Raw genomic sequence first — 14,089 nt, forward strand, 5'->3', positions numbered from 1 at the left:
ATTAGAGTATTGTGAAAAGGTGCAATATTCTAGGCTCAAAGTGTCCTACTCTAATCAACTAATTAAGCCATAACACCTGCAAAGGGTTCCTGAGCCTTTAAATGGTCTCTCAGTCTGATTCAGTAGGAATCACAATCATGGGAAAGACTACTGACCTGACAGTTGTGCAGAAAACCATCATTGACACCCTCCATAAGAAGGGAAAGCCTCAAAAGGTAATTGCAAAAGAAGTTGGATGTTCCCAAAGTACTGTATCAAAGCACATGTCAGCCTCTGTTTGGCTTGCTCGCTTACGGGTGTTTTACTACGCTTATTTACTATTGGCTGCCATAGGAACGGGGGCGCATGGTATTGGGGAAGGGAATTATCTTGTACTGGAGGAGTCTTGTTCTCACCATCTTCTGCACATGCTGGTGGCTGAGGTTTGGACTTGGTCAAGGCTAACCGCTTCGCATACCAACCGGATGAGGCTCTTTGAAGATGCACCCCACATGACACCTTAGGGAGTTGCAGTTTGGACACTGGGTTGGGGAATTGTGGGGAGGTTGCTGGATAAATGTTTGATATGTATATGTTCCCGCCTTGCTGGATCAGATCTTGCTTTCCTTTTTGCTGCGTTCACTTCATATCTAGTAAAAGTACTTTATCTCTATTAAAATGGAGTTGAGGTTTTTCTTTCTTGGATATTGAAGGAGGCATGCCTGACAGCACATTAATAGAAAGTTAAGTGGAAAGGAAAAGTGTGGAAGAAAAAGGTGCACAAGCAGCAGGGATGACCGCAGCCTGGAGCGGATTGTCAGGAAAAGGCCATTCAAAAGTGTTGGGGACTTTCACAAGGAGTGGACTGAGGCTGGAGCCAGTGCATCAAGAGCCATCACACACAGACGGATCCTGGATATGGGCTTCAAATGTCGTATTCCTCTTGTCAAGGCGCTCCTGAACAACCAACAATGTCAGAAGCGTCTTACCTGGGCTAAAGAAAAACAGGCTTGGTCTGTTGCTCAGTGGTCCAAAGTCCTCTTTTCTGATGAGAGCAACTTTTGCATCTCATTTAGAAACCAAGGACCAGGAGTATGGAAGAAGAATGGAGAGGCACACACTACAAGATGCTTGAAGTCCAGTGTGAAGTTTCCACAGTCTGTGTTGATTTGGGGAGCCATGTCATCTGCTGGTGTTGGTCCACTGTGCTTCATTAAGTCCAGGGTCAACACGGCCATCTACCAGGAGATTTTGGAGCACCTCATGCTTCCTTCCACAGATGAGCTTTATGGGGATGCTGACTTTATTTTCCAGAAGGACTTGGCATCTGCCCACACTGCCAAAAGCACCAAAACCTGGTTCAATGACTGTGGGATTACTGTGCTTGATTGGCCAGCAAACTCGCCTGACCTGAACCCCATAGAGAATCTATGGGGAATTGCCAAGAGAAAGATGAGAGACATGAGACCGAATAATGCAGAAGAGCTGAAGGCCACTATTGAAGCATCCTAGTCTTCCATAACCCCTTCAGCAGTGCCACAGGCTGATAGCTTCCATCCACACTGCATTGAGGCAGTAATTGCTGCAAAAGGGGCCCAAACCAAGTACTGAGTACATATGCATGCTTATACTTTTCAGAGATCCGATATTGTTCTATGTACAATCCTTGTTTTATTGATTGCATGTAATATTCTAAATTTCTGAGATGGTGGATTTGGGGTTTTCATGAGCTGTATGCCATAATCATCACAATTATGACAAATCACAGCTTGAACTATCTTGCTTTGCATGTAATGAGTCTATCTCATATATTTGTTTCACCTTTTAAGTTGCATTACTGAAATAAATGAACTTTTGCACGATATTCTAATTTTTTGAGTTTCATGTATGTTCTTCTGAAACGTTCAGCAAAGTAGCATACTGGAATTAAAAAAAAATCTTTATTGCAGTAAATACATAAAATTATTTTGTAAATTTTTACACTCTACCCATACTCTGGTGTACATACTTTATCTTTTAGATCATTATCAATATAATTCAATATATGAATGTTCTTCATATACAATTAAAGAAAATGTTCATCTATTCAGTACAAATATTTCACATATACCACTTGGGATGCCTTCAAAGGAAGCAAATATAAATAATTAAAAACAAATAATTATGTATTCAACATATTTTTATTAGTGAAAATAATTATTCGTGCAATCCAAATGGAAGTCCCCTTCACAACCAGGTAAGAATTCTACTTGTCAGAACTCATTAAGTTCTGCTGCAATTTTTTTCTCAAACGTGATACTCCCTTTTGGCATTCTATGTAAACACAAATCACAATACATAACAATTACGTTTTTCAGACTTCAAATTATGTTATAGAGTTGGAAATAAATGCTATGCATTTTATATATACTAGAGTTAATGCTTAAATATTATCACTAAAAGAACCATACATCAATGGTTTTCTCAGGATCAAGTTAGAGATTGTTTCTAATTAAGGTTTCCCTTTACTTCTGCTACCTGAAAAAGATAAACAGTAGGTCTATCAGAAAATAATTGCCATTATATTCTCAGTATAAAAAAAGGCTGCTGCTTTTACCTATTTCATTCTCTTTAATGGTTCATCCCTTTTTTATTTGTAGCTTATTTTACTTATTTCAATGGAGCTCAGTCACGTCAGTTGACACACTTTTGTGGTTTCTCACATTGTTCCCATTTGTTTCCAATGGACATTCTTATCCTTTGTTTCAGTAAACATCACTCCTACTGTGAGGCACTTGTTTACTACTGGGCACCATTCTGCTTATTAATTCCACATTCTGCTCATTCCCTTTCTCAGGCAAAACAGAGAAGGAAATGCACAAAGGTACTGTATTTTTTGGTCCATAAGATGCTCCTGGCCATAAGACGCACCTAGATTTAGAGGAGGAAAACAAGGGAGGGAGGGAAATCTGCCTCTGCCACCCTTGCAGCAAACAGCCTGGTCAGCATTAGCACGTTATTGCAGCCCCAGCATGTGGTTCATCAAAGCTCCACTCTGTTGCGCCCACTATCGGTTATCCTGGCTTCCCATAGCCCTGCTGATCTGTGGGCTGGCTGACCAGAAATGCTGCCTTTGCTGCCGCCTCTGTGTCTGCTGCCTCTGCCGTGGAACGCTGGAGCCTTTTCTGCCAAGGAGTGGGGAATGGCAGCAGTAATCCCCGCTACATGGAACAGCTGGTTGGTGATATTCCAGGAGGCTGATTCAATCACCGAGCAGCTGTTCCAGGCAGCAGGGATCGCTGCTGCCATTGGCTGCCACTTCAGCAAAGGCTCCAGCATTCCCCACAGGAGGCAGCAGTGGTGGTGTACCTGGGGGAAGGAGGTTGGTCTGCTGCATTGACCTCCCGGAATACCGCTGATCAGCTGTTTCAGGTGGTGGATATCGCCGTTGTCATTCACCGCTGCTGCCTGGCCCCGCTGTTCCAATACCCTCCCCCCAGGTATGGCAAACCACTGTGCCCCGGTCTGTGATACAATATTCGCTCCATAAAATGCACAGACATTTCCACCCACTTTTGCTCTTATGGAGCAAAAAATATGGTATTTGCTCTTATGCATTCAAAGTTAGCCATGCACACAAACATTTGACTTTCTTTCTTATGATGCACTATACGTGGCTTGGGGAAGAGTGAAGAAAACAGTAATCATCAGAATTAATGTACTGGATGGGTTTAGGACTGGACAATGGTACTTTTCTCCTGGCAACCTTGTTCTGCTTGTAAAAAGTGGTATTGCTAAAAACCAGAATTATTATATTCAGGAAACCCCCAAATTAAAAATGTAGAAACTTACCATATTTTTGGAGTATAAGACACACCTTTTTCCTTCAAAAAAAGGGTGAAAATCTGGGTGCGTCTTATACACTGAATACAGAATTTTGGGCCTCCCGAAACCTGCCCCCTCTGCAAAAATGGCTGCACGTAACCTTTAGGAGGCTTCCAGAGTGCTCCTAGGGGCTGGGAGGGCAAAAATGAGCAAAAAACGGGCCCTGTTTTGCTCGTCCCCCCCCCCACAAAAAAACCCTCAGGAGCACTCTGGAAGCCTCCTAAAGGCTATGCATGCCCTTTTTTTGACAAAAACCTATGGATCTAGTAAATGCATACAGCCAGACAACAATAACCACATATATTCTAGGGATGAGGCTGCATTAGGTACTTGTATGTAAATTCAAGGAACCTCTAAGCCAAGATGGGAGAGTTAATAGGTTTCTCAATATTAGAAGAAAATATCCAATATTATAACAGTACGATAATATGGTTATTTTGTTATGTATGATCAAGAGATGGAGAAAATCATACTGGAGGTGGAATTGTCCTGTAGTCAGTAAGGGTAATGGGTTCCATAAAACAGAAATCATAAGTGGAGCAAACTCCCCCACTGCATTGATGTGAATGTCAATATGTCCCCACAAATAAATAAGTATTAGAAGCATACCGTATTTTTTCAGAATATAAGACACATCTTTTTTCCTCTAAAATGAGGCTGAAAATCTGGGTGCGTCTTATACACTGAATACAGCATTTTTTGCCTCCTGAAGCCCTGCCCCTTCATCAAAATGGCCGTGCATAGCTTTATGGAGGCTTTCAGAGTTCTTCTGGGGGCTGGGGAAGGCAGAAATGAATGAAAAATGGGCCATTTTTTTGCCCCCCCCAGCCCCCAGCAGCACTGTATAAGCCTCTATTTTTTGACAAAAAACTTATTTGCTCATTTTTGACACCCCCCCCAGGAGCACTCTGCAAGCCCCCCCAGGCTATTCATACCTTTTTTTAAAAAAAATGAGCCCATTTTTGCAAAAAACAGGCCGTTTTGGGGAGGTTTGCAGAGTGCAAAAACTTTTTTCCCCCTTTCGGAAAGCTGTTTAGTTAGTGTGGTTGATAAGCATTACATTGGTCAAGTGTTGTGCCAGCAGAAACAAAGCTTTAGGTGCTACAGGCTGTCAGCAATTTCCTTCTCCAGCATATGGATAAATACACCTGGAAACATCTACCTACCTACCTACTCACTCTCTCCTTACCTACCTACTATATTTATTTCTCCCCCCCTCTATCTACCTATATACCTACCTACCTACTCTCTCTCTCTCACCTATCTACTATATTTCTCTCTATTTCTCTCTCTCTATCCCTCTACCTACCAACCTACCTACTCTCTCTCCCTATCTATCTACTGTATTTCTCTATCTATCTCTATTTCTCTCTATCTCTCTACCTACCTATCTACACACTCTCTCTCTACCTACCTACTTACTGTATTTCTCTCTCTCCCCCGCTACCTATCTAAACTCTCTCTCCCTACCAACCTACCTACTGTATTTCTCTCTTATTTCTCTCTCTATCCCTTTATCTACCTACCTAACTACTCTCTCTCTCTCTCCCTACCTACCTACTGAATTTCTCTCTTTTTCTCTCCGTCTCTCTACCTACCTATTTTTTTTTTTTTAAATGCCTCTTCAAAACCTGGGTGCGTCTTATACTCCGGTGCATCTTATACTCTGAAAAATACGGTACTTTTATTCCCTTGACCAAAAGGCTCAAATATACCTTTTTGAAATTCTCTAGTTCTCTCACCCCACCACCAACTTGGTCTTTCCCACAGCATCTGCATTGCCTCAGTATACTAGATACTATGTGTAAGCTAAGGGCTGTTGTCCTTGTTTCTGGAGGCCTGTAGCTGCTATCAGGGTTTATGTGGTGGCTAAGACTTTCTCGGGACTCCTTCTTGTCCAGTTCTTTACTTACCAATGATTGGCCTCTGCAGTCAGGCTTCTAGAGCATTCTTTTTTTCTGAAGAAGTGGACACTGCCATAATATGGCTTTAGCTGTTTTTTCCATTTTTATTTTGGTTTAATATTGCTCAGCAATCCTCCAGGGCTGAGGAAAACTATTGTTCAACTCTATTTCCTATTTTCCCTTTTCTCTCTATAGACTTGTCTTTTTTTTGTGTAGCTTCTTTTCATTGGTCTGCTTGCTTGCCTTCCCTTAGGTGAACTTAGGTTCCAACTGCTGTTTCTTCTTCCTCCAGCTCTTGGTACATGCTGAGTTTGTGACACTAGGGAAACAACCAAGAAGAAGAAGAAAGAGGGAGGATGGTCTTGGTATCAACCCAGTGTTGCCCCCACCCCCTTTACTGTCAAAGACCTTCAGGTCAGATAAAAAAAATATTCACAAATCAACTGGGTTGTTAGATGACAGGTGAAGGAGAACAAGAAAATACAAGAGAAATTCAACTGTTAGAGAGAGATGGAGAGAGATGGAGAGGAGAGAGAAATAGAGTCTGTCAAGAATTTTTCTTTGTTGTTTTCTAGTAAATACCATATTACTTCCAAAATGCTAATGGGACAGTCTCATTATGATCTGCTCTATACTCTTTGTAAGTATATAGATATTGCACTGGTTAAATCTGTAGCTCCCTGGATCTTACTCTTCTTTTTGAAGAAGGGAACAATATTTGCATTCCTCCGCTTACCTGATCTTACCTGGCCTCCAGAATATATCACAGTTCCAACCAGATCACCAGTCAATTCTTTTGGTGTAACCCACCTGACCTTGGAGATTTAAATTCATTCACATTTTCACTGGCCATGTTTCTATTTGTTATTGTTGTAAACTGAATAAACTTAAGAAACTTTACCTTTTTTGTTACAGTTAGTTGTTTGGCACATTAATTAAATGCTGATATAATGGTTCTTTTCTTTTTAATTAAACATATTTAAATATTTTTGTTACTCTTAGCAATCTTTTCCAACTCATCAAACATTTTCTGTAGAATTCTGACTTGTCATTCTTCTCCTTAGTAAATTGGCCTTTTTATCTCCTGTATGTGTTTGTATTGTTTTCAAAGAAGTGCAGATCTTTGTCTGCAAAACTCTACCTAGATTGTTTTATATGTAAAGCAAAATAAGCACTTCTCTCACTTTTCTATTCCAAGTGCTGTTGATAGTTCTAGTAACAGCTAATTTATAACATACCAATAAAGCTACCTCAAATTGTCAATCTCTTTTGTGTGGGGGGAAAAAGCATATTGTACAGAAGAATCACTTGTAAGTTTAACAAAAGATTAAAATGCTACATTTTAATTTAATTTGATAGTCAATACTATGAAATATATTTAATAGCTGATGGATGATATGTACTAATGATCAGTAGTTTATAATAAGTATTTGAATTTTTCTGTAGTACTCACACATTACCGGTAATACATTGAAAAACCTCTAAATATTTATTTCAACTTTGAAAATCAGATTACTTGGTTCAGAATCTTGAAGTCTAAAAATTATTACATTATTATTAATATCTTTCATGGCATGACTTACCTGTTCAGTAATGAATGCTGCAGCTTCAAACTGTCACATCAAATTTGAATTGCACATTTGTCAGCTAAATAGAAAGATAGTGAGTAGCATGTGGTCTGTTGCAAGGAATGTCAAAAGAATGCTATGTATAACAGCATGCATCACCCACTTTGTTATATAGAAGTGAGAGTTGAATAAATCAAAAGAAACATAAAAGTAAATTAAGTACAGTTGGGAGGGGTTATTTATGTGTTTAGTAAAACTAGAAGGGAGAGAATCAAGCATGTATGAAAGTTTTTTTCATTGCCACTTTTGAAATTACTATATCTTTTTGACAGATTGATTCCTAAGAACAGTTTCTTTGATATAGTAATCTTAAAATAGGCCATTGTATATCAAACTTATCTTCACAACCTAAAATTAATATAGCATATGATGGGAATTTACTTATTTAGGATTGTAAACTACACCAACAAGAAAGTTTAAAAGAATAAATGGTAATGAAGAAGTCCTTGGTGCTCTCTAAGGTTGGTTTTTTTCTTGCAGACATTTCATTAGCCAACCATCAACCATAAAAAATATTAAATTTGTATGCCAACTGTCTCTTAATGACTCAAGTAAGTTGTACATTTGTTTCTAGAGTAACCTCTAAACTCAAGGAAATAATTAGATTTATTCAAAAAAGCACTAATATCACAAATACTCATGTAATTGAAGTGTGTAATATCTGAAATTATTATAGCCTGCTACAAATAATAAAATATTTTGTTTTCCAAGTATATACAGTCTGAAAGTTCTGCATGGGGAAACTTATTTTAGCCTCCAGTAGCCAAAAATCTGAAGCATCTTTTCAAACTCACATATTTATTACCGTGTTTCCCCGAAAATGCAACCTGTCCTGAAACTAAAGCCTTGCCACATTTTTCGCGTGGGCAAAAATATAAGCCCACCCCTGAAAATAAATCCCCTGGACAGCCCCTCTGCCTCTGGCCAGGCAGAGCACTGCTCACCGACATAGCGGTATCCTGAAGGCGCCAAGCCACAGAAGCCGGGGGGGGGAGAAGGGTACTCACATTGCTTGCTGCCTTCGGGATACCGCTAGGTTGGGGGTGGCATTCTGCCTGGCCGGAGGGGGAAGTTGCCCAGCTCTCCTTGCAGCAGCTGCCGGTACCGCTGCGCTCCAAGTATAATGTTTTCTCCGGTTCCAAACTCCCAAACTCGGCTGCCAAGTCTTCCAGCAGCGGCCACTCTAGGAGTGCGCTCTATGGTTGTGGGCTGGCTGCTGGAAGACTCTGTAAGAAAGTCTTCCAGACAGAGTCTTCCAGCAGCCAGCCGACAACAATAGAGCGAACTCCTAGAGCGGCCCTGCTGGAAGACTCGGCAGCCGAGTTTGGGAGTTTGGAACCGGAGAAGACATTATGCTCGGAGCGTGGTGGCTGCTGCTGCAGGGAGAGCTGGGCCCAGACATGTTGAGGCTAGGAGGCATGTCTGCTGGGGGCTGAACAGGCGCTCCCGTAACCCCCTTCTCCAGCCCGGCAGAGCTCCATGCACTGACCTAGGGGGTATCTCTAATGTGCCACGCCATGGGAGTTGGGGAGCGGGCAGAACACCATGTGTCTTGGCACCTTAGTACCCTCTTGGTCAGTGAATGGCGCTCTGTCCGGCTAGAGAGGGGGTTTGCTGGGCGGTTGCTTGTGAGCTTGGTCACCTCATGGCTGCTTCGCCCCTGAGGCTGTGCCTGGTTCTTCGGGAGGCAGTTCACAAGGAAGCAACCGCCCGGCAACCCCAAAACAATAAGCCCTCCCCCTATAATAAGCCCAAGGCCATATTTTGTAAGTAAAAAGAAAATAAGACCCTGTCGTATTTTCGGGGAAACACAGTAATACAATATTACCGTAATATAGGTAGTCCTTGACTTATAGGCACAATTTGACCAGAATTTCTGTTATAAGTGAGGTAAGTCATTGTAATTCTAACTAAAGTCATCATATGACCAGGCCGATTTTATCATGGTTTTTACAATGGTTGGAAGTCAAATCGCCATGGTCATAAGTTAAGCAACATAGTTGTAAATTGAGTCACATGATCGTAAGTGAAAATCCAGCTTAACAAATGGTATTTGTTGCTTGAAACCATAATACCATAACACTTTTTGAAGTGTGTGTGTGTGTGTGTGTGTGTGTGTATTTCAAATCTTAAAATGACCTACATTTTGTTAAAGGTTTCGTTAGCTTTCCCACTTGGAATAAGTCGTAAATTAGCATAGTTGATTCAGAAAGTATAACTCCTCAAGTTGGGCAGAATCTAAAGAAACTTAAGAAGGCCATGCTACCAAGCAAAGGCCTATACATAGCACCAAGCTTAACCTATACAATCCTAATGGATTGGTTTGACAAGTTGTAAAAAATTGCAGGTTGTGGAATGCAAATAAATGATGGTTTGCACTGCATTACCCAGTGAAGTTCATGGGTGAGTGAGAATTTCAACCCATATCTAATTATTTTTCTGTGTGTATTTGAATACAAATGATTTTTTTGGTAATTCCTAATTAATAATATCAAATTAGAGAACATGTCCAACTGAATCAGTGGACCTTAGCAAAATATGCAGTTGCAATCCAGAAAGAACCTCAACATAAGAATATGCTTTAATGGAAAACAAAAGTTCTTATTCCTGGGCTTTAAACTTAAACACTGCTTTTACTCTTCAGTACAATTTGGGCAGGGATCACAATAACTTTATAGCTGCAGTAGGGTACAAAAGGAGAGGGGGTTTCCATGATTATTTCTGCTGTTCTGATACAAAATTATATTGTTCCATAGGATTGTATTTTACTGGAGAACATTTTCTGCATACCAGCTAAGCCATCTAGTGGATAAAGGCAACTTACCCGTATTCCCTCATGCTTTATTCCCATATCAGTTTTATTTAATCTATTCAATTGAATGAATTGTTGGAAAGAAATTAGGAAAAAAGGCTGAAGACACTGTTTTTTTTAATCCTGGAAAGCTGAGGAGAAGAGATGGATACAAATAAGAATTGTGTGTGATAGCATTCGCTGTCTGGGGAATTCTGGGAGTTGAAGTCCGGACATCTTCAAGTTGCCAAGGTTGAGAAACACTGCTCTAGTAGTTGTTAGACAGGGGTTGCCAATTATCTTTTATACATTGTTATGAATTGGCAGGAAAGTTTGGATATATAGAATAGCATCCAACTTCTAAATCTGAAGATTTCTTCTATTCTTCAAAGATATAGACAGCTGAAGCATATTATCTTTTATAAATTCCATTTATGCAATGCTGATGCATATTCTCCCTATATAACGTTGATCAGTTTACCTGTAGTATTTTTCCCGCAAGTTGAAGCCAATATAAGTTTATAGTGTTGCTATACTTACATTGTCTAAATTCTAAATGCCTCACTCAGTATAACATTTCATTTCACCCTATCTAGTTAAATATTTTGTCATTTTTTAAATAAAAATTTGAATAGCCACTAAGTTTCCAGTTTGCCTTCATTGCAGGGTACTTTTATTATTAACAATTCCATGATAGGTCAACAAATATAGCTTTCTTTTATCAGACGATTGTGGATGCTTCAATTACTGATTTTTTTCTGCAAAACAGCTATTTAAGGAAAAGGAATCATGCACTGCCTTTCATATATGTGGAGATATTAAAAGCTTCCATTTTTGGTTTGTTGTAATCTGTTCTTAGAATTTAACAGAGCTGTAACATGAAAACTCAAAGGCAATTTTCCATTGAATAGCATCACACTAATTTTTTGTTTGACAATTGTTTATTAATTAATATGACATTTCCCTAATTTCTATTGATAAAAGAAACTTCAGTATATCCAAAAGTGGATATACATATGTGTGTGTGTGCGCGCGCGTGCGTGCGCGCACACACGCAAACACAAGTACCCATGTGTATGTATGTGTATTGTAATGTAATTTTTATTAATGATTTAATACAATAGTAAAGCAAATACAAATTAAACCCAAAAAAAGAAAGAATGAAATGTTCAAAAAGTAATAAAAAATAGAAAAAAAAAAGAAATGTAACGAAAACATAAAGAAGTACGTAAAGAAGTGACTTCTAGTTTTCAACAGAACAAGTAAAAAATTTACAAACATTCATTTCTTTTTCCTATAGCCCACCCCTTCTAAATGCAAAATCATACTGACTGACCACTATTGATTTTTCAGTCCTAGATCAGTAAAAAAAGTATGTAAAGAGTTACCAGAGCTTTATAAAAACATATTTTATTTTAACCTTGATCAAAGAAGCCAACTTTATATTCCTTTCTTTTACTTCTAACAAGTTTGATCTTTGACTCATTCACATATTGCCTTTCTTTCATGAATATTTCTTCAAGGCTTTAACAGACCTCTTTTGTAAATCCAGTTAAAAGTCACTACCTAAGTCTTATCTTGGTTTATCTTTTGTATTTCTTCCTTCATCTACATAGCCTCAACATCTTTTGTGTATCCAGTGAAAAGTCCCTATCAGGATCATTCTCCTGGTTGCATTCAAATTTAGTAAAAACTGCTGGGATCTCAAATTGAGGATTATAAAATGAGCAGGCTGATAAATTATGGGCCTTTAAGATCCAAACAGGCAGGCATCTTGTTTATAACATGCCTGATAAAACAGATATTGCTGTTGGCTAAGCAACTAGAGCTACTAGTTTTCCAACAGGAACTGGAATAAAAGTTATTTATTGTAAAATGCAAAAAATGAAAACATCCTATGATATTTTTAACCATCAAACATCAATACTATCCCGTATCTATGGGAATGATTTGATAGATGGGTAAAAATGCCAAATCCAATCTAAATATCTGGCTGCCTATGCGACCAACAGTAATAATAATGTAAGAATTGAAAAGGAATCATGGTTAAGAATTTATTTATCTGTGCTGTGCTGCTGTAATTACAAATACGGTATATTGTTTACTGTAAGCATAGCTTATGTACATAAATATAGATTAATAGTACCTGAACATTTCTCCAATTGGGCACTTGCCCAGATAATAAAATATTGACAGACTCTGCTTTTTGTATAAAAGCTTTTTAAGCTGTGCTAGGACTTTTGTCCATATATAATATTTTGGATGTAAAATAATAGCTTTACTGGATTTTTCCTCTAATATATATTACAATCTATTCATTTTGGAATTATTAAATAATTAGAATCTTAATAGGTTTTCTTCTGTTTCCAGGTTAGCACTATATGTATATGAATATCTTCTCCATGTAGGAGCACAGAAGTCTGCACAGACATTTTTATCAGAGGTATGTTTTCTACTCTTTTCTTATTTTTGGATTAATAGTCAACGTTATTATATTACTATATTATATTACTATATTAAAAATTATCAGTGATTCTATAGAGAATCATGATAGTCTAACATATAGTATATAAATGTTTAGAAATGAAATTATTTGTTATGATAATTTTTAAGGGCATAAAAATTGTAGCTATATTATCAATCTTGTTATATATCAAGAAGCACTGGGCCTGAGTGTTGTGGCCTGGTGGCCGCCATCCCCTCCAGCAGCCAAATCAGATGAGATGTGGGAATCGGGGTCAGCATCAAGGCAATTTGGGAGGGAAGAGGGAATAAGGCTGTCAGAGAGAGAGGGAAGGAGAGATAGGGGGAGAGAGAGAGACGGAACCTATGCCATCCAACAGCCCTCAGATGAAAAGTCAACAGCCCCCAGGTCTGGAGGTGCTTGATGAAGAAGAGAAGGAACAGCTGGGTCCAGTGCCTGACACGCAGATGCGCAGAAGACAGAGAACAGCAGTGGATATCTGTGGGCTGAGCCTTGGGACGGAAGAGCCACCACTGCTAGCGAAACCCCACCCTAGTTCTGGGGATAAAAGGCAGGGGATGGAGATGAATAGATGTGGCACACAACTATTCATCTCCCTGCCGGACAGCCTGGAGTGAGAGAAACTTTTTGCTGGGGCTGCTGGTGTTCCTAATAAAGGAATCATTAATTTAATTACAGAGTGTTTGTTATGTTCAGGGAGCTGGATCAGAACACTGAAACATTGCTTATCACTGTCGTTATAGTCTTATTTTAGGCCCAAACTAAAAATAAAAAATAAGGAGAGGGAGGGAGGGAAAGAAATAGCTAGTTAATGTAAATCATTATTTTGACATCCAAGCCCCAGATTTTTGCAGGTTACTCCAATCTAAGATTAGAGCTCTTGTGCTTTTTTCCAGCCTAAACTATTGCTATGTGTGGCAGTGTTGAAAAACACTGTAATAGTCTATTTCATATAAAAAGAAAATATTAGACTGCTGTTGCAAATTATTATCCAGAGCATCATATACTAGCCTTAATTTTACTTGTATAAACTTACTGAATCACTCTTTATAATTGTATAATTTTATTACTGATGTGGGTAAGAATTATACATATGCAGAAGCCACAATGTTGTTTTCCTTACACATATGAAAGAAATGCTATGTCGTTACTAACACAATCATTGCATCTTTGAAATGAATGATTGTATCCAAAGTGTGAAGTATGTGTGGCTTAATAGTATATAAATTTGTAATATTTTAAAGTATACAGGATGAATAACACAAATAGATAGTATTAATTTCCACGTGCATTCTAATGCAAATAAACTGCTTATGCAACAGTTTTTCTTACTCTCCACAGTGATAAATGAATGTCACTATTATAAACATAATAATATATTTGAGAAAAATAAGAGTAGGTGAAATGTTTCTTATAGTGAAAAAGTTATCCCATAGGC

General features: G+C 38.6%; 1 protein-coding gene across 4 annotated transcripts in view; it reads left to right on the forward strand.

Annotated features, from left to right (window-relative positions):
- The window catches only part of SSBP2 (single stranded DNA binding protein 2), a 127,147-nt gene that overhangs the window by 38,540 nt on the left and 74,518 nt on the right, over positions 1-14,089 (forward strand). For all 4 annotated transcript variants that reach the window (XM_032213424.1, XM_032213425.1, XM_032213426.1 and 1 more), the window contains exon 2: positions 12,537-12,609. In XM_032213424.1, coding sequence (XP_032069315.1) covers positions 12,537-12,609 — 73 coding nt within the window. The remainder of the gene's footprint in view (positions 1-12,536; positions 12,610-14,089) is intronic.

This window comes from Thamnophis elegans, chromosome 3, assembly GCF_009769535.1.
Source record: "Thamnophis elegans isolate rThaEle1 chromosome 3, rThaEle1.pri, whole genome shotgun sequence".
Taxonomy (NCBI): Eukaryota; Metazoa; Chordata; class Lepidosauria; order Squamata; family Colubridae; genus Thamnophis; species Thamnophis elegans.